At 40.0% G+C, this 17,805-nt stretch overlaps 5 protein-coding genes across 5 annotated transcripts; 2 read left to right on the forward strand and 3 right to left on the reverse strand. All coding sequences in view use genetic code 12, as the record gives it.

Annotated features, from left to right (window-relative positions):
• Positions 1-847: 847 nt before the first annotated feature.
• On the forward strand, positions 848-3,793 carry PPR1 (Ppr1p; the record flags this gene model as incomplete). The annotated part of the gene is made up of 1 exon (XM_051753830.1): positions 848-3,793. The coding sequence occupies one exon, from the start codon at positions 848-850 to the stop codon at positions 3,791-3,793; it is 2,946 nt and encodes a 981-aa protein (XP_051607174.1).
• Positions 3,794-4,658: 865 nt separating this feature from the next.
• On the forward strand, positions 4,659-7,031 carry PAN3 (Pan3p; the record flags this gene model as incomplete). The annotated part of the gene is made up of 1 exon (XM_051753831.1): positions 4,659-7,031. The coding sequence occupies one exon, from the start codon at positions 4,659-4,661 to the stop codon at positions 7,029-7,031; it is 2,373 nt and encodes a 790-aa protein (XP_051607175.1).
• Positions 7,032-7,143: 112 nt separating this feature from the next.
• KGF57_004333 (uncharacterized protein) lies at positions 7,144-12,111 on the reverse strand (the record flags this gene model as incomplete). Its single annotated transcript, XM_051753832.1, has 1 exon — positions 7,144-12,111. The coding sequence occupies one exon, from the start codon at positions 12,109-12,111 to the stop codon at positions 7,144-7,146; it is 4,968 nt and encodes a 1,655-aa protein (XP_051607176.1).
• Positions 12,112-12,510: 399 nt separating this feature from the next.
• KGF57_004334 (uncharacterized protein) lies at positions 12,511-13,920 on the reverse strand (the record flags this gene model as incomplete). Its single annotated transcript, XM_051753833.1, has 1 exon — positions 12,511-13,920. One exon carries the CDS (start codon positions 13,918-13,920, stop codon positions 12,511-12,513), a length of 1,410 nt encoding a protein of 469 aa, XP_051607177.1.
• Positions 13,921-16,462: 2,542 nt separating this feature from the next.
• On the reverse strand, positions 16,463-17,794 carry KGF57_004335 (protoheme IX farnesyltransferase; the record flags this gene model as incomplete). The annotated part of the gene is made up of 1 exon (XM_051753834.1): positions 16,463-17,794. One exon carries the CDS (start codon positions 17,792-17,794, stop codon positions 16,463-16,465), a length of 1,332 nt encoding a protein of 443 aa, XP_051607178.1.
• Between the last annotated feature and the right edge of the window lie 11 nt (positions 17,795-17,805).

Genomic DNA, 17,805 nt, shown 5'->3' on the forward strand with positions numbered 1-17,805 from the left:
ATAGCTGTCGCTGAGCTCCTGATTGGTAATCTCGTTCTCATCATTAGCTTCACCAAGCACATCTTCATCAAATTCGTGCTCCTCTATGTCGTTCTCGTCACAATCCTTGATACCTTCAACTTCTTGTACAATGAACTGGGTAGCTTATTCGACCACTCTGAGCGCACTTTGAAATTCTTGAATCTTATTGATTTGGTAATTTTGAAACATCATGACAGAAACTAAATCCTTGTGGTTGAAAAAAGTCTGGATATCGAAAGTTGCAGTAGCGAGTAAATTACATGATGACCAACACGACTTGGTGATTTTGCTATAAAAGTTTCAGGGAATCAAATGATATATTTCTGAACTCAATTGACATAAATATGAATGACATATTGTAATCAGTGCCAAGGGAAAGATTGTTGATTAAACGGATTGCCTGTGGTGGTTTTTTGTCCCAACTCAAGTGCCACACCACAAGAACAAAGAACTAGAGAATTTTCCCCTCTTATTCGTAAGTTCAACTATAGTTACGCATTTCTTCTAGGTTTGCATCTAGCCATATCCATTTTAACACCGATAATGTCCAACGTATTTGATGCTGTTCGATGTAGAAAGCGCATGAAATGCTTGATAGTTTTTCGTAAATTGAAACCCTTTTGAGCGACAGAAAAAAAAAAACAACAGGGAGAGTGTTATCTATTAGTTGATCTTTTTTATCTACACAACCCCCACTCTTAACCTTAAATACTACTACTACTACTACTACCCCCCCTCCTCCTCAGCTACTACTGTTGTTGCTGTTACTGCTGCTTCTTCTGTTTTAGTTTTCACAACCCAACCCACCATATACCAGCATAGGTAAATGACACATCCTTCCACAAAGAAGCAGAAAACAAAAGCTTCATCATCGTCTTCACCACTAGGGCCCCCACTTGAATCAACTTCTTTGAATTCAGATTCGCATGGATCCTCCACAGGAAGATCCCAAACAGTGAAAATATCCCGCGCAATCTCAGCTTGCAAGCGATGTCGAACCAAGAAAATCAAATGTGACCAGAAATTTCCGCAATGTGGGAAATGTGCCCAGCACAATGTCGAATGTATGGGGCTAGATCCAATTACTGGGAGGGAAATACCACGTAGTTATATTGTTCATTTGGAAGAGAGGGTGAAGTTTTTGGAGGGAAAGTTGAGTGAATTGGGTGGACGTTCTGATGCTCATGTCCTGGCCGATACTGAGGTCTATGTTAGTGAGAATGGGCGAGAAACTAGCAATAACAATGATTTTATTACCCTTGGCGACAGTGAAAAGGTTGTCGCAGACAATGGTTGGACTGCTCAAAGCATAACGGAGAATGGAAATAAGTCCCACGCTCATTCATTGGAAAGTGATAAAAGCGGAAAGAAAGGAAGTAATAAAATCAGCTTTCTGAAGTTAATGTCCACTGCAGTTAAAGTTCAAAAGCGACATGAAAAAAGCGCTGATGATGACATCACAAGCAAAGACGAGGAAGATCAAGATCCAAGAGCAAATGTCGATGCTGATGGTTTATCTGACGATGAGCTTAAGCAGGCAGCAGTACTACCGCCCAAGTCTACAGCTCTACAATTTTGTCAAATATTTTTTCATCAATGCAATCCTCAGTTCCCCATCATGCATCGTGAAGAGTTTATTCGCGATTATTTTATTCCGATATATGGACCACTTGAACTGAGTCGATTTCAGTTTGCCAGTAATGACGGATCCGTCAATGCTTCATTCTGGGAGAGCGACTTTAATGACGGCGGTGAAGGTGGATATTGGTTTGATGAATACAAGTCGCAATTTCAACAACTACTTACCAAAGAAAACGAATCAAATAGCGCCAACAACAATATTGATATCAGGGCAATTTCAAATACAATTGTCCCACCTCGAAGATTCCATGTCCCACTATTTTTTCTCAATATGGTGTTTGCTATTGCGTCATCAGTACATCATTTGAAATATCCATCGCAGATATCGGAGTCATTTCGTTTAGCGGCAATGAAATACTACAATGTCGTCAAACGAAATATTGACCAATTGATGGCTTTGCAGGGAATACTACTTTATGCGTTTTATTCCATAATGCGGCCAACAAATCCTGGGGTGTGGTATATCATGGGGGAGGCTTTACGCATGTGTGTTGACTTGGACTTGCAAAATGAACTCAAGACGAAGTCACGGCAAAATATGAACATTGATGGGTACACAAGGGACAAGAGAAGAAGAATCTTCTGGTGTACGTACTCCATTGATAGGCAAATTTGTTTCTACTTGGACAGACCATTTGGCATTCCTGATGAGAGTATAAACACTCCGTTGCTCAGCGTGTGGGATGATCTGAAAATTTACACTCATGATTCCATCATGGACTACACTAAGTTGAGCAATGATGAAGGGTTCATTGGTGATGTGGTTAGCTACAAGAATGTGTCTTTGGCATTCATAACTATACGGCAACTACAAAGTGAAGTTACAAAGATTCTTTATACGGGAGCTGAACTTCCGCGAAGGTACACCGATTTGTCACAATGGAAGGGTGATATTTTGGCAAGATTGACCCATTGGTATCAAAACTTGCCCACTCCGAAACAAATGAATTGTAATTTCAACCCTATTTTTTTCCATTTGAATTATCATCATACTTTGTTGTACATCCATGGGTTGGGACCTCGCAATTATAATTTAACCATGGATGACATACGCCAAGTTTCGATTTCTGCCAAAGAGGTGATTAACTGTTATACACAGTTGTACTTGACCAAATCAGTTAATTATACATGGGCAGCAGTACATAATTTATTCATGGCTGGTACATCCTACTTATACTCATTGTACAATTCCGATGAAATCAGAGCCATGAATCCGATAAACACCGTTATGCTCAGCTGTTCCAATTGCTTGAAGATTTTGTCTAGTTTGATCGATAAATGCGATGCAGCTCAATATTGTTGCGAGATTTTCCAGAATCTTACTTTGGTTATTGTTAAGTTAAAGTATCCTAATGAGCTGATCAATCAATTTATGTCGGGGAGTGGCAGCAAGAGACAAGGAGAGATTGGAGAACACGGTCGCAAAAATGGCTCCGATGTTGATGTCTCGGCAGCAAACGGTGAAGGTGCAGGTGACAAGGGTGAAACTAAAGTGAGTCGCGAATCGTTATACCGAATCAACAATGGGAATGTTCACTCTAATTTATTCCAATTGGTTAATGAGTTGGATCATTTGAACCCATTGACGAAAAGCTCACCACAAAGTGTTGGAACTCGGGGAGATCAGCTTCTGCAACACCAGTCACCACAAGGATCTCACTCGCAGCACCAAAATCGTCTGCCACATCACCAGGAAGACAATCACCACAATGCAGGAGGATCGCAGAATGTGGTTGTGACCTCCTCCGAGTTTGCACATGGGTTTGAATATCCAGACTGGAATGACGAAGAATTGGATTTCTTTTTTCAAGAATTGAATCACAACAATCAAGTCGTTGGTACAGCAACAACAACAGGCACCGTCCTGGACAAGTCAACGCCTCCCCCTCCTGTTGATGGCACGCATCTCGATGGTACCCAAGTTTCTGAGCCACCTCACTTTCCCATCCACCAACATCACCAACAACAACATCCACATCATTCCCCAACCTATTCTTCGGAATTTCCTCCTCAACTTGGGAGCTCCTTACACGCTAGGTCTTCGAATACCCGCGAAGGAAGACGGACTTTTGAATTGATGCACAATGCACCAACAGAAAAAATATGGGAAGAGTTTTTCACATCAAAGTGAGTAACGCACCGGGTATATGGAGCACCCAGGAAATTATTCTTGTGACTGCGCTGGCCCCAGGTGGTATTTGTTAGGTGATTGATGAGCGAATAATTGACAGTCCTTGCTTACATCGATGACGACGAAGAGGAAGTCCCCCAACCTGTCTAAAATCGAGGACCGTTTTTTATTTCTGTTGTGGACATATCACAAAAAGAGAGAAGAGAAGAGCATAACGCTCATTTAGTTAATGGTGTGACAACTGTGCCATATATAAACTTTTGCATTACCCCCTTGACACACTTTGTAGCTTTCGCTTTATAGAAGAAGAAGAAGAAGAAAAGGGTAAAAGTGTACAAGCTGAGGAGCTCAGCAAGCGTAGTAGAGATGTAATGTCACACTCTCACCTCATTAGTAGTGGATCAAGCGCAATCTTGTTACAAGATCCAATTTGGTGAGTCCGATACAAAGATATTTCAGTAGTGATGACTTGAACCAACGTAGTCCATTTCCTCTTCTGGCAACTTCCGCTCTATAAAGTAAAGTGTGTTTCATTAATTTCGCATCATCTACTATGTCACCGTCTGAAAGTGACTTTGCAAGGAACTAGCTCGTAAGTAAGTTAAACTACGACCCTATTGGTCGTGTATGTATGAACAAAAAGACAAGGAGACACGAAGAGAACAATGCTTAAACTACAACAATTATCAACATTAAAGGATTGAGATTTACCACAGCTACACTAACCATAGCAAAGAGCCACGCATAGATCGATATATAACGTTACACCTACTAGCAATCCACTTCAAGGTCCCCTCAATTTTTAAAGCTGCAACTGTCAGCAACAGCAAACATTATCCCTCGAAGCAACAAAACTGCCGCACTCATGAACATTAATCTAGATTCAGCAAAGGACGTTCTTTGTAAAAATGTATTGATATATGGCTACTGTAAATATCAAGACAAAGGATGCGCTTTCAGTCATCACAAACTGACTGGATTACAACCAAGCGGAAATGGAAATGGTCCCAGTCAAGATCAGGGTCCAGGGTCCGGTTCACACGCTAGTCAGTTACAAACCCAACCACTGCACCAATTGAGAACTAAAAGTTCACGATCTCGGCTATCACAGCTGCAGCAATCTCTTTTGCCCTCTACCGCACCGGCAAATTTGTCCAATTCTAACAGTGGGCGGAAGAAATTCAACATTGAAACACCCTTATTTCAACCGAGTGGTACAAAGGATAAGATGGTCAATGGCATTACTTCCAAGTTTTCAAACTTGTCTCCAACTGTCAAGGACGCACCTGTATTTCAACCGGAGTCTTTTCAAGATCAAGAAGGAAAACAGGCCCCTCAGCAACAACAACAACAACAACCACAACAGCAACAACAACAAAGTAACCTGTCTGGTCTCCCGTTTGGTTCAAGGAAATTTAACGCGAGTACGCCGTCTTTTACGCCATCTAGTTTTGAGTTTACTCCAGGTGCAGCGTCACCAGGGACTGCTCCTCTTTCACAACAGAGTCAAACGCAGAAGCAACAACAACAAGTACAACAACAGCATCAGTATTCGGCCAAGCTGCAAGTATTGGCGTCTCCAAATGGCCCGTCTAGTGCACGATCATCAGGTGGTATCATACAACCTCAGCATACCTCGGCTAACCCGTATCTGCAAGATACTCAAAGTCCAATCGTTCCAGCAAATCAGAGTCACGTGTTACACTCGTCTGTAATGAATTCAGCACCATTGATGTCGTCTAACTTCTTTCCCTCGCAGCAAAACCAACTTCACCAACAAGGACAAGGTTTGGGTGGACCACCGCCACCACATCCTCCTCCTCCTCCTCCTCCTCCTCCTACTTCCCAATCACAGCTGCATCAGCAAGGACCATTGTATCCGTTACAATATCACTTGTACGCCCCAGCCCCACCTCCAAGATTGACCGTGCCAATAAAAGATAATGAAACTAATGCATTAAAGATGTTTATCCCCAACGAAGTGAGAGAGAGTTTACATCGTAAAAATGAGGCTAGCTTGCAAACTCTCCAGCATCTGAATTTGCCCGAGCACGTGAATTCTTATCACTCGTTGGTCCCAATTGATGCATCCTATGAAGCAGTGAGTAGGCTTTGGCCGGGTAAGAGCAGCCTTTTGTTCAAATGTTACTCCAATATTGACGGGAACTTGTACGCATTAAGAAAAATTGAACCTTGCAATGAAGTCACAGATGATAGTGCATTCAAGAGTATCAAAACGTGGCAATTGCTCAACACCAATGCTAACATTGTGGGGATCAAAGACGTGTTTACATCATTGGCCTTTAGCTCCATTGGTGGAAGCAAAGCAGACAACTCTACTGCGCTATGTTTTGTCTACGATTACTATCCAAACTCCAAGACTTTATTAGAATATCACAAGAAGGCATTGCGAGTGGAGCCTATTACGGAAGATCTCTTGTGGGTATATCTTGTTCAATTGGTAAATGCTTTGAAGAGTATACATTCTAAAGAATTGTACGTGGGCTGTTCTATGGAGGTGAGCAAGATCATAAATACAGGAGAAAATCGGATTAGATTGAGCAGTTGTGGAATTAGTGATGTTTTGGATTATGGTAAAGTCGACAAGCCTGATGTAAAGGAATTGCAACGTCGAGACGTAAAGAATTTGGGTAAAGTAATGCTTGATTTGAGCTCCTTGCTACTTCCAATAAACTTAAGATCGAGTCAGGAAGACATTTTGGTGAGAAATTTAGCAAACTCAACAAACATAAGTGGTGACTTCATTGAGGTATTGAAAGTCTTGAATGGTGATGCACAAGAGTTCAATTTGAAACAATTCGTGTGTGATTATCTTGTTGACAAGACTTTCGCCACAATTAACAGCTTGCAAAATTCGACTGATTACTTTGAACTGCAATTGACTTCGGAATTGGAAAATGCTCGATTGTTTAGGTTACTCACAAAGATCAATTTTGTGGTGAGCACTACCACAGGAGATAACAATTTGAACACGCAATCATTGAATGATATCAATCAGATCAAGGTTATTGAATTATTCCAACAAACTTTATTTCAAACCTATGATTCCAATGGAGCTAGAGTGGTTAACTTGCATAAGGTGTTGGTGAGTTTAAATAAGTTGGATTGTGGAGTTGATGAGAAGTTGCTATTGGTCAAGGAGAACGAATACATCATTGTGAGTTACAAAGAAATAAAGGAGATTATTGACAGCCAATTTAGGCAGTTGAAGAATTAGTTGTTCTAATTTAAAGAAATTTCTCTTTATTCAGTCTATAGAGGTATATGTAGCTAATACATATATATATATAACAAATGCGACTCGGCTTTTACTGGCATGTTTTCATACCTTAGTTTTGGTTCATGGTTATCAAATCCTGTATGATGTCTTTCTGGCAGGCGGTGTAGTTGACGGGCTTTAAGCTATAAGTTCGTTCGTAATGAATCATGCTCAAGGAATCGAAAAACAATCGCAATTGCGTAATCAGGGAAATATGTCTCACTCCCTCTAATAATGGATAGAGATACTCATCTGTCAAATATCCGTGCTTGAGCTTAATTGCATCATTCTTCAAAAAGGTAAAATCATTATTCCGGGAAATCAAATCTATAATCAGATTAGTTTGCGTGTCTTTGTTTTCAAAATCAATACTTATGAACAACCACGAGTTTAAATTGAACCCGTCAGGATCGATAATCAACAACTCATCAAGCAATTTCGAAGCGAATAATATCAACTGTAAAGTTTGAGGAGTCATCGATATTAATTCCTTTGGTGACTTGGGCGGACTGGAAATCAAATCAAAAATCTGTAACAATTCATGAATAATCAACGCCCAGTGAGGAGTCAAATGAACATCACTAATTTTCAAAACAAGAGCTCGAAGCAATGTGCTGATTTCAATTCGAACTGACGTGGGACAAGTATTCAAACTTAGCAACTGGTCTAGTTTGTCAAACAACTGATTCGTCTTGTTGGCGAAGTAATCATGGGGTTGTATAAGAATGAGATAGGTCAATTGCTTGAGAACATTGATTTTGGCTTCAATTTCTGATTCTTCATTCCAGTTGAACAATGTTCCTGCAGGAGAAGTAGTCGACGAAGACGCAATCTTGGCGACCTTGTCATCGAACCTGTCCTTATCGTGTTCGATCCAAATTCGAACAATTTCCATCCATTTATCAGCTGAGCATGCTTTGGTGGTGAAGAAATTTCCATCATTGAACAAATCTGCCACTGCTGTTCTCCAGATACGTATAGGGTAATGTTGACCAAGGAGCAATAACAAGTGAAGCAAAGTGTCACTCAAGTGAGATTGCTTTTTCTTATTTGAGAATAAGATGACACTATTGATTATGAACCCAACAGTTTGATTTGTCTTTTCGGAATCTCGATATATTTCATCCAATAGAGGTATCACTCCGGTCAAAGCATCAGTGAAATGCTGTTCAGATACAACAACATCATTAGCATCAGCAGATTTTGTTTTTCTAAGTGTGTAGTGGTTGACATACTGATTGAAAAGTTTGGTAAAACCATCAGATAGCAACTTCTTATTCTTTGGTAATTCTCGATTTCTTGTGCTACTTGCTTTAATCGACAATACGTTACAGATTTGCAACGCAGCTGGAACAATAGCTTCGAAATGAACTATCTGCGATGTCATTGTATCCAAAAACTCCAACGTTTGATGCCAAGTATCGAAAACTGTATCTGAATCCATAAAGTCATAAAACGCCACTAGGAATCTAGATAGCTCCTTCGTATCCACATCTGACTCAACATAGGTCTTATCAGTGTCCAAAAATGATTGAGGATTGAATTTCATCTTCAAATAATTGAATATATAAGGCAAAGTCACTTGCGATCGGCCATTATCCAAAATATTGAGAATTTTCAACACACTCGTTAATTGTTTATGGGAAGTGATCAACGTACTGACGATTTCCTGTCTTTCCAATTCGATCAATCTGTCCAAAAACGTTTTAGTTTTGAACTTGAGCTTATGAGAAATAAATGTTAATGATCGATTAGAATACGTGGTGATGGTAGCAGGTACATCGGTTTTCGAGTCAGCCCAATCCCAAATTTTGAAACTGACCTTTGTCGCATCGTGAAAGGCAATAAGGGTGGAGTAATGCTTATTCTGTTCATTATCTTTGGTAGAGGGTGACTCAATTTGGAAAACACCCAGCATAACACTGTTCAAAAATCCATTGTTGTTTGAATCTTTATTTGTTTGCGATTGAATTTGTAGTTTGACATTTGAGTGCATCAAATAACCATGACAAACCGTTAAAAAGTTTTCTAATCCATCAAAAAGTATACTCATGGAGTTATCAAAATTTTCATTCGATGGGAAATCATCCCAGTTGAGGAAACGATTGAATAACGTATTGATTTTCAAAACAATTGTTTCGGTCAATGTGAGTAGGATGCTAAAGATCGAGTCACCAAAAAGATACGCCAATTTGATCACTAAATCCATATACTTTTCAAGTATACTCGGCGATTTGCATTGCGTCAAACCTGCTTGGATCAAATTTACCAAAATGGGACCTTTTTCTTGTTCGTGAACATGTAGCAAGTTCAATTTCGCATTTGCCCCTGATGCTCGCTCAAGAAAATGGAAAATGCACAGCAAAAAGTTGCCAATTGTCGATTCTGATACAGCATGCCTTTGCAGCGCGTTGATATGATTCAATGTGTCAAGAAGCAAATCTTCAAATAAGGTTTCAAATGTCTTTTCGTTTCCCGTTATTATTTTCATATAGATCTTCAAGCTCAAATCGGCTATAATACTATAGTCATTTTCGTGATACCTGAGCTTGTCCTCTGTAGTAATCAGTCTTATATTTTCCTTTACAAGAAGAATCAAATACTTTTTGTATGTGTAGTGTACACTGTGTTCATGGTAATCACGTGCCACATCTGGAACAACAAATTGGGCGTTGCTGATGTGAGTTCTGATACTTTTCAGATCGAAATTCAACAAAGACAAAACTTGTTTTAAATCATAAGCATATTGATTTCCATCAGCATTGGGTTCACATTTGAAACGTCCATGATCCAAGAGAGCATATTGCGTCAATGGACTGAAGCATAAATTGAGCAATCTTTGTGGCTTGCCGTTGCCAATTAGACGACTAATCAAATCCAGGACGACCTTTTTCCATTGACCTCCATTATCAGTCGATACATCCAAAATTGCTTGGAATAAACGGCTCAAGATATTCTCTGCCTCATCGGTTCCCGAGGAATGAACATACAATGTTTCAAAGGCAACAATTTGCTTGCCAAACGGTAACGTCAAAAATAATTCCAGCACACCTCCTTCAATCTTGTTCATGGAAAAAGTAAACTTCAACTCGAATATGCTTTTCACAGCCTCGACTTGATGATTTGCAGGATAAGATGATACAACTGCTTGCCATAAGCCCGATAATATAAATTTCAAGTATTTTTCTTTTTGAAACGCGCTGATGAATTTGGATAAATGATTGAGCATGTCCACTCTAATCAAAGCAGCGGATATAATTCCAGTGTCCAGAAGATTGGTTGAGTCTTTCAACCATTTCGAAATTAATTTTTCCGCTATTACTTGCTTTGCATCATCATTTTCAATTGCATCAAATAAACGGATTAAAAGTTTCCCAATCCTAGTACTCAAGGTCAAATCCAAGGAATCATCGAGATGTAGCGTTTCCAATTGCGTGAAAGTGTATGAGGTCAATTCCTCTGGAGAATACGGAAGAGAGTCCAAGTCGTAGCTTGTATCTTGTTTGGTCCATTGTGTGACTGAATCGAGTACATGGGTGCTGGAAAAACTAGTGTCAAAGTCAATGTTGCTCAATTCTCCCCACTGAATGTACCCAAACACAATTTCAACGAGTTCCAATTTCTGGGCATTTATCCCCACACTATCCAAAAGGCAAGCCAATACTAACGGAGCAATTTTGCCAACATTTTCATCCTCATTTAAATGAAAGTGTTTGATAATAAATTCGGTGATGTCGAGATTTAAACTTCCACCTTGTACAATCAGCTTGAAAACTTCATTCCAAATAAAGCCTGACTCAGTTTCGTCAAAAAAGTGCATGGCCGTTCTCACTATATCTTGGTCATGACGCTTGTCAAAGCAGTGATAAAGAAAAGGAGCAAACAACTCTGGTGTTAATTCGTAATTTATCTCCCACTTATCCATAATCAAATAGAATGACATTTTCAACGCATCAATTTGCTCCTTTTTTGACTCGGATGTTCCCATTTGTACAAGACCTTGACTCAATGAAACCTTTGCATTCTTTCTGAAATACTCTCTGCGTGATTCACTATCACTGTCGATATCGGGTCCCAAAAAATAGTTCAAAACTCTCCTGTTCAAACTGACATCTTTATTCAAAGTAATTTTGCAACATGACATAATCAATAGATCTTTGTCCTTTGAATCAACTTTGTTATCAAATATGGCACTATCCAACGGAATGCGCGACAATAATAAATCAAAGAATCCGCGAGTTACCAAAATATCTGACAGAAGCGATGACGACCCGATAACAGTCGCAAATGTTCTAATGAGTAAGCCAGCCTCGGGTTTCATACAATGCTGTGCCTCTTGAGAAAAAAGAGGATTGCCTTGTTCATCTTTTGTATTTGTAAACTCAGGCAAATTGCGTTCGCACCAATGTAATGCTCCAAGTCTTCGTTCAGGAGTGGTTATAATACAGAGAAAAGTGCAATGCCAAAATTGGGAGTCATCTTGAAGTTTGGATTTGAATGCCACCATTAACGAATGAACATCTTCAAACACTTCAGAATTGGTATCCTCCAATCCTGATAGAAGCCATAGCACCAACGGTTTGATCAATTTACCCAAAGTCTCACGTGTTAATTTATCTAGAATCACTGACTTCAAGATTTTTATCTGTTGAGGTTTGATCTGGATTGATGAATATGAGATTAGTGGAAGGAGACCAGGCAACCATAGACTGACCTCGGAATTGATTTGTTGCAATGACAAGTTGTCAAATATAAATTCGTATATGTTAAGTGCCTTCTGATGGACCCCATTGGGTAATGTAGGGGAAAGACATAGGGCCAATCGGTAAGAAACCTGTCTTGTATGGGGAACAAAAAATTGCTGGTCATCTTCACCCACCACTCCATCCGCATCCGAGTCAATATACGACTGTAAGTTCTTTTGTAACTTGGATAGGAATGCAATATAATCGGCCCATTCTTCTAATGAATCAAATAGCGCCAATGTCTTTTCAACCAGTTGTTCATATCTCTTACTTCGTGTTTGCGTTTTGAACATTCTTTCCCAATGTGATGAGGTTGAATAGATTCAAAGCGATTATGAGGTACGATTGACAAGGTACTCCTGTGGTGTTGTGTAGTGTGTGTGTGTGCGTGTAATGGTTGTTGCAGAAATATTTTGTCCGTGTTGTCTCTGCCTCTCTCTGCCTCTCTCTGCCTCTCTCTGCCGCTCTCTGCTCAGTCTGTTTTGAAAATGAAGAATGATTACAGCACTTCACCCAAACTTTAGAAGTTTCTCGATTTACTGGCAAAAGCTTATGTCATGCCTGCCCCACAAAATAGAGGATACTATATTTCTGGAAAGTGAAATTATAAAGATAACATTGTCATTTTAAACTAGCTAACGTATGAAAGTAAAGAGAACCCCCATTCACCAACAAAAAATCCAATGATGAACTCATTGCCATGGGTTAGATGGACGGATGCGTTGAAGGTTTTGGGAGACGTCATTTGCTGATTTAGCATTTGGACCAAGTGGAGATCCATGTAAATCGTTCATAACACCAGTGAAGTACTTCTTCAATGAATCCTCGACATTAGGGTAGTTAAGAGTGTTGGAGTATGATTGCTTGGAACAACCTTTAACTGGTGCGGCACCTTCAAAACGCTTTGTAAGCCAAGCAATAGCAGCAGGAGCGCCAACATAAAGCTCTTCTGAGTGCATATAAGTCTCATCAATAGCCAATTCCAAAGACTCAATACCCCAATCGCACCAATTGTTGTAAACTCTTTCAACATCTGCAAAGGGAACAATATCATCACGTCTACCATGGTAGATAAACACTGGAGCATGAGGTAAAATAGTGGAGTTTTGATATTCCAATCCAATCTCTTCCAAAACTGACTTGAGTGGTTCCTGGTTAACAATGTCAATACCCCCTTGGTAGACTGATCTGTCATCGTTTCCAAAGAAAGTACGGTTTTCGAAAAGCAAGTAAGAGTCCAACAAACAGTAATTTGGAAGATTATTGACCTCAATGTCGTTAAGGTTGGTTCTGTAAGTGTTCAAGTAGTCTGTGACTTGTGGGTAAACTTTTTCAATACCGGCAATAGCATTACCAATAAGACCGGCCCATTGTGCACCATTAGCTACATCGGCAACGGCTGTGATGTTGGTGACAAATCCACCGAAAGCAGCACCAATAATTCTGCTGTCCAAGTCAGGGGCATACAAGTGTTGAGCTGCAATTGCCCATCCTGAAGAAAGAGCACCACCAGAGTACCCCCACAAAGCAACAGATGCATTAGAGGCAATTCCACTGAAGCTTCCTGAATTCAATGCGCCCCTGACACTGTCCAAAACACCCTTAGCTGCTTGCCAACCAACGGTGAAAAGAGCTTGCGGACCTTCATAATCAGGAATGACAACATAATAACCTTGATCCAACAATGGAGTAAACCAAAACACTTCTTCACTAGTGAGAATAGTTCTAACATTAGCACCTTGTAACATAGAATAAGTTGGTGCACAATCGATGTTGCTTGCATCTTCAAATGTTTGATAAGAAACCACTTTGTCACGAGATGCATTGTATGGCTCAATGATAGCAGCGGCAACAGCTTGGGGATTACCATGAATATCTTCAGATTTGACCAAAATCTGCCAAAAGTTTTGAACATTAACCGAACCTCCAAAAACAGCGGTAAGCTTAGCTGGCGCGTTTCTGTGTTTCAAAATAGCACCGTTGGGTTTACTTTCATATCCTGCAGGTGGTGTGTAAAAGTCGTCTTTTGATGGTGGAGGAGGGCCAATGAGTGAAGCAACAATGCTTCCAATGAGCATGAAAAAGATTGCCAAGTGTTGCATACTCGAGTTGTTGTTTTCAGTGGAGTTTGGATTTGAAATTTATCTCGAGAGTGGGTCAAACTGGTCGGTTTATATAATCTTTGGGGATCAAGTGGTGAGGGTATCATCAAACAAGCACCAAAACACTGTTTTCGATAATTTCCCTTCCCCCCCCCCCAACAATTGCATTGCTTATCTTGATTTCATTATTGATTGAGTGTTTACAAGGTATTCAAGCTGTGGGTCTTGGTGTCTCCCATTGTTTCCCGGTGCTAAAAACCCGACCTTCAGCATTGTTGAACAATATCACCATCTATTGTCATTGCTGGTGTAAACATCAACAAATGAGTACACAATTGAGCAAAAGTTACCAAATTAGGGATTTCGATACGCGATATCATCCGCCACAATGGATGGATACAAATACAGATAGTGTTTTTTTGGATATCAAATACCAGAATCACAGTCGAGAACAATAAAATTGCATTTGTATAAGATGAAAAATAGCGGCTCCGACAATTAATTCACTAACCGTTATCAATGCTTCACAAAACCCGAACCTTATCTACTAACTCTAGATGGAAATGAACGCGAAAATCTGCATACATCCTTCTATCAAATAATATGACACTAGAAATTGCCCGGGCGTAAAGTGCGGAGAGGAGAATAAGGAAGACGATGAATCGAATTTGGAGCAACACTACTTCCTTTGAAATCTCCGTTTACTGCTTTGAATTTTAGTGTGCGTTTTGATGTCTGTCACATAGTTGACGCTTCGACCAAGACAAGACTACTGATAAGAGCTTAGATTTAGCTAGGTTTAAGTTCCACCATTCCGTGGCTTTGTATCAAGTGGAAATGCAGTATGTCAAGCCAAAACGCGTAATGCCAAAATATTCATGGTTTTACTGAGGCGAACGCTGATCGTGAGAAGCGATGACGGTTAAAAAAAATAAACAATGCAACGGGTATCGGGACCTGAATCAATCAGTTGACAGATTTAGGACCACCAAAACCCTTCCAGCATTTGTACACAAAATGCAACAGAATGCAAAAAAGGAAAAAAAAAAAAAAAAAAATTAAAGTTGGAAAGCCGACATCCGCGATTGAGGCATTGGTGATACAAAAGTCAGTATCGATTTTCCGCTCACTTTAGATAACAATACATCTGTGAATCCGCATAAGAGAGTACAATAAACCCTATTATTTCCGCTCAGTGGCCTATATTGAGAGAAGAATTTACTTCCTAGGCTTGCCAGAATTCCCAATTGGGACAACTTTTCCCAAGTAAGAGCTTGTTTATGCGGTAATTCTGATTAGTTATTGCCAGGATTTTTTTTTTTTTTTTACGCGTTGTTATGTTATGATACCTGATAATGTTGTCATTTATACATGAATCCAGCCTTTTTTGATAAAGAAGCAGCCCGGGTGATATGTAATGTGTTACTGATATAGCGACTTTTGTTAATTTCCCGCAAATCAGAGAAAGATAAGGACGTTGAAGTTGACAAAAAGCGGATAACGGATTTCCAGCTAGTGTTGGCACGCCCAAAGTTCCGTGAATATATGTCAGAGTTGAATTTGTTGAGGATATTCCTGCATCGAAACTGGGAATAGACATAATTTGTATGTGCTGTGAACGCGCAACCGGTTGAAAAAGACTTGGCAGGGGGCTGGGTTTAATTCGCAAACGTATAAAAACAGAATATGGGGAAAAGGGAAAAGGGAAAAGGGAAAAGGGAAAAGGGAAAGTGGGTGTTTTCTTTACTGGTTGGTGCAATTGTTTGCCTATTTTGGAATTGGTATTTCCTAGTTGAGAACGCAAACGTGTGGGAACCTTTTTTTTTCAAAAATGAGAATTCTATTTCCTAATCTAAGTTGAGTACTGAGTGATCTTCGTCTAATGTCTGCTCATGTATTTTTGAAGTCTCAATGTAGGATACCGGGGAAGTTATTCTTAGTGAGCGTGATAATCCGAGTTGCAAGTGTGAGGCAACAAAACACCTAACCAAGCTCCAAGATGTATAGTTAGCAACGACTACATCTGAGAGATTGAAATCTGTAGAGTAGTATCATTCAATAGAAGGATCTATACAGAGTAGCATAACACTTTAAGGAAATGTCGTCTCTAAAACTTGTGTGTGGATTAAAGAAATCATAGATGGTTTCAATTTTATTAACATTTTTTGCAACAATTGTACTCCCAAAAAGAAGATAATATCTCAATACATAGATTCAAATCACACAACTCTTTAAAAGTGCATCAATATCATGTTAGCATTTCATTTTGCTCTACAGAATCGTCTATCAATTGGTGTAACTCTCTTCACTCCAGCTTTTAAGATATAATTTAAACAGTGCAAAATCTGACAAGCTCAAATAGAGCAGGACTCATAGAAATGAGGCTTAATAATTTTCAGGTGCGTGTGTACATACAAATGATATGTTCATCGTCCTATTGTAGACACACACACACACACACACACACACACACACACACACACTCCCTCTCTCTCTCTTTCTCTCTCTCTTTTTCTCCCAACTATGTACAGAATCTCCACTCTCAAAACAAATAATTATATAGTCTATCCCACTGGTCCTTCTTATGCAACATTGCCAATATCAACACGGCAGGAAGGTGCCATACTGAGCACCAGAAGAGTTTCTTTGCATGGACGCCAGCCAACGCTATCCCCTCCGGTGTGGGACCCTTGGGGTTCTTGTAGTTTTTCAGCTGTTGCTGCCAAAACTTGAATGCCAAATATGCTTGCCATCCATTAGCAATGGCAGAGTCAAAGGGAAAAACCCAATCAGTTACTCCAAAATAACTTAATCCAAAACATAGGGGAAACATTAAAATCGAGTACCGTAAAGCTACTCTAGCATTCAACTTGGGGTTTTCTGCGGCCGTCATCACGTATCCCGCTTGTTTATATTGTTGGGCAATGCCATGAGATAAAGCATTAAAGTGTGGGAACTGCCACGCATAAAGTAAACCAGCCAAACACCACGCACCTGGATGCCACAACGACGAGGACGCAGCCCACCCCATCAATGGAGGTATAGCTCCAACAATAGCACCCACCCAAGTGTTGAGAATCGATTTCCTCTTCATTGACGTGTATATCCATGCATACAACACTATGTTGAAAAACCCTAATGACGCAACAATGGGGTTTACCCCAAAGTATAGCATGGAAACACCCGTGGTTCCAATTACGGCTGCAAAGTTGTATGCTTGTTGTGGAGTAATCAATCCTCGCACAACCGGTCTGCCCACGGTTCTTGGCATTTGTCGATCGAAATCAGGCTCTCTTCCCATATTTATAGCATTAGCTGCACCTGAACACAACGCAGTACCTGCTGTTAAAAACAACAATTCCGAAAATGAGACACTCAATGGTGATATCGCATAAGAACAAATACAGCTTAAAGTTACCAACACTGTTAAATTGGGTTTGGTGAGTTTGACATATGTTCTGAGCTCCTCCTTGAAGCTGGTTTTGGACGTGAAAAGAGATGCTGGCTCCACAACCTTGGAAGGTCTTGGTGCTTTGGGGGATATTTTGAATGGGATATTGGCTGCACCTGCGTTTTCCGAGGATAAGCTTTGAGACAGTTTTGCTTCCGGTTCTTGACAAATGAGGACTTTTGATGCTACGTTTTCCAACACGTTTGTAGATGCAAGTTCGGTGTGGTTGGAGCCTCTTGTTAGTGAGCTGTCATGTGGTCTTGAATACGAGGAAGTGGCCTTCTTATCGTGTGAAATGTGAGGTAGCTTTACTTTCCTAGTGAGGAATTGATTGTTGATAAAGTTTGTTTGGCTATTGATGAGACGTCGTTTCGTGTTGTGGAAAAAAAAGTTGAAGTTCTGGACTGAATGCAACCTCGACATTGATAGCAATC

This window comes from Candida theae (assembly GCF_024610275.1).
Source record: "Candida theae strain CBS 12239 chromosome Unknown scaffold67, whole genome shotgun sequence".
Taxonomy (NCBI): domain Eukaryota; kingdom Fungi; phylum Ascomycota; class Pichiomycetes; order Serinales; family Debaryomycetaceae; genus Lodderomyces; species Lodderomyces theae.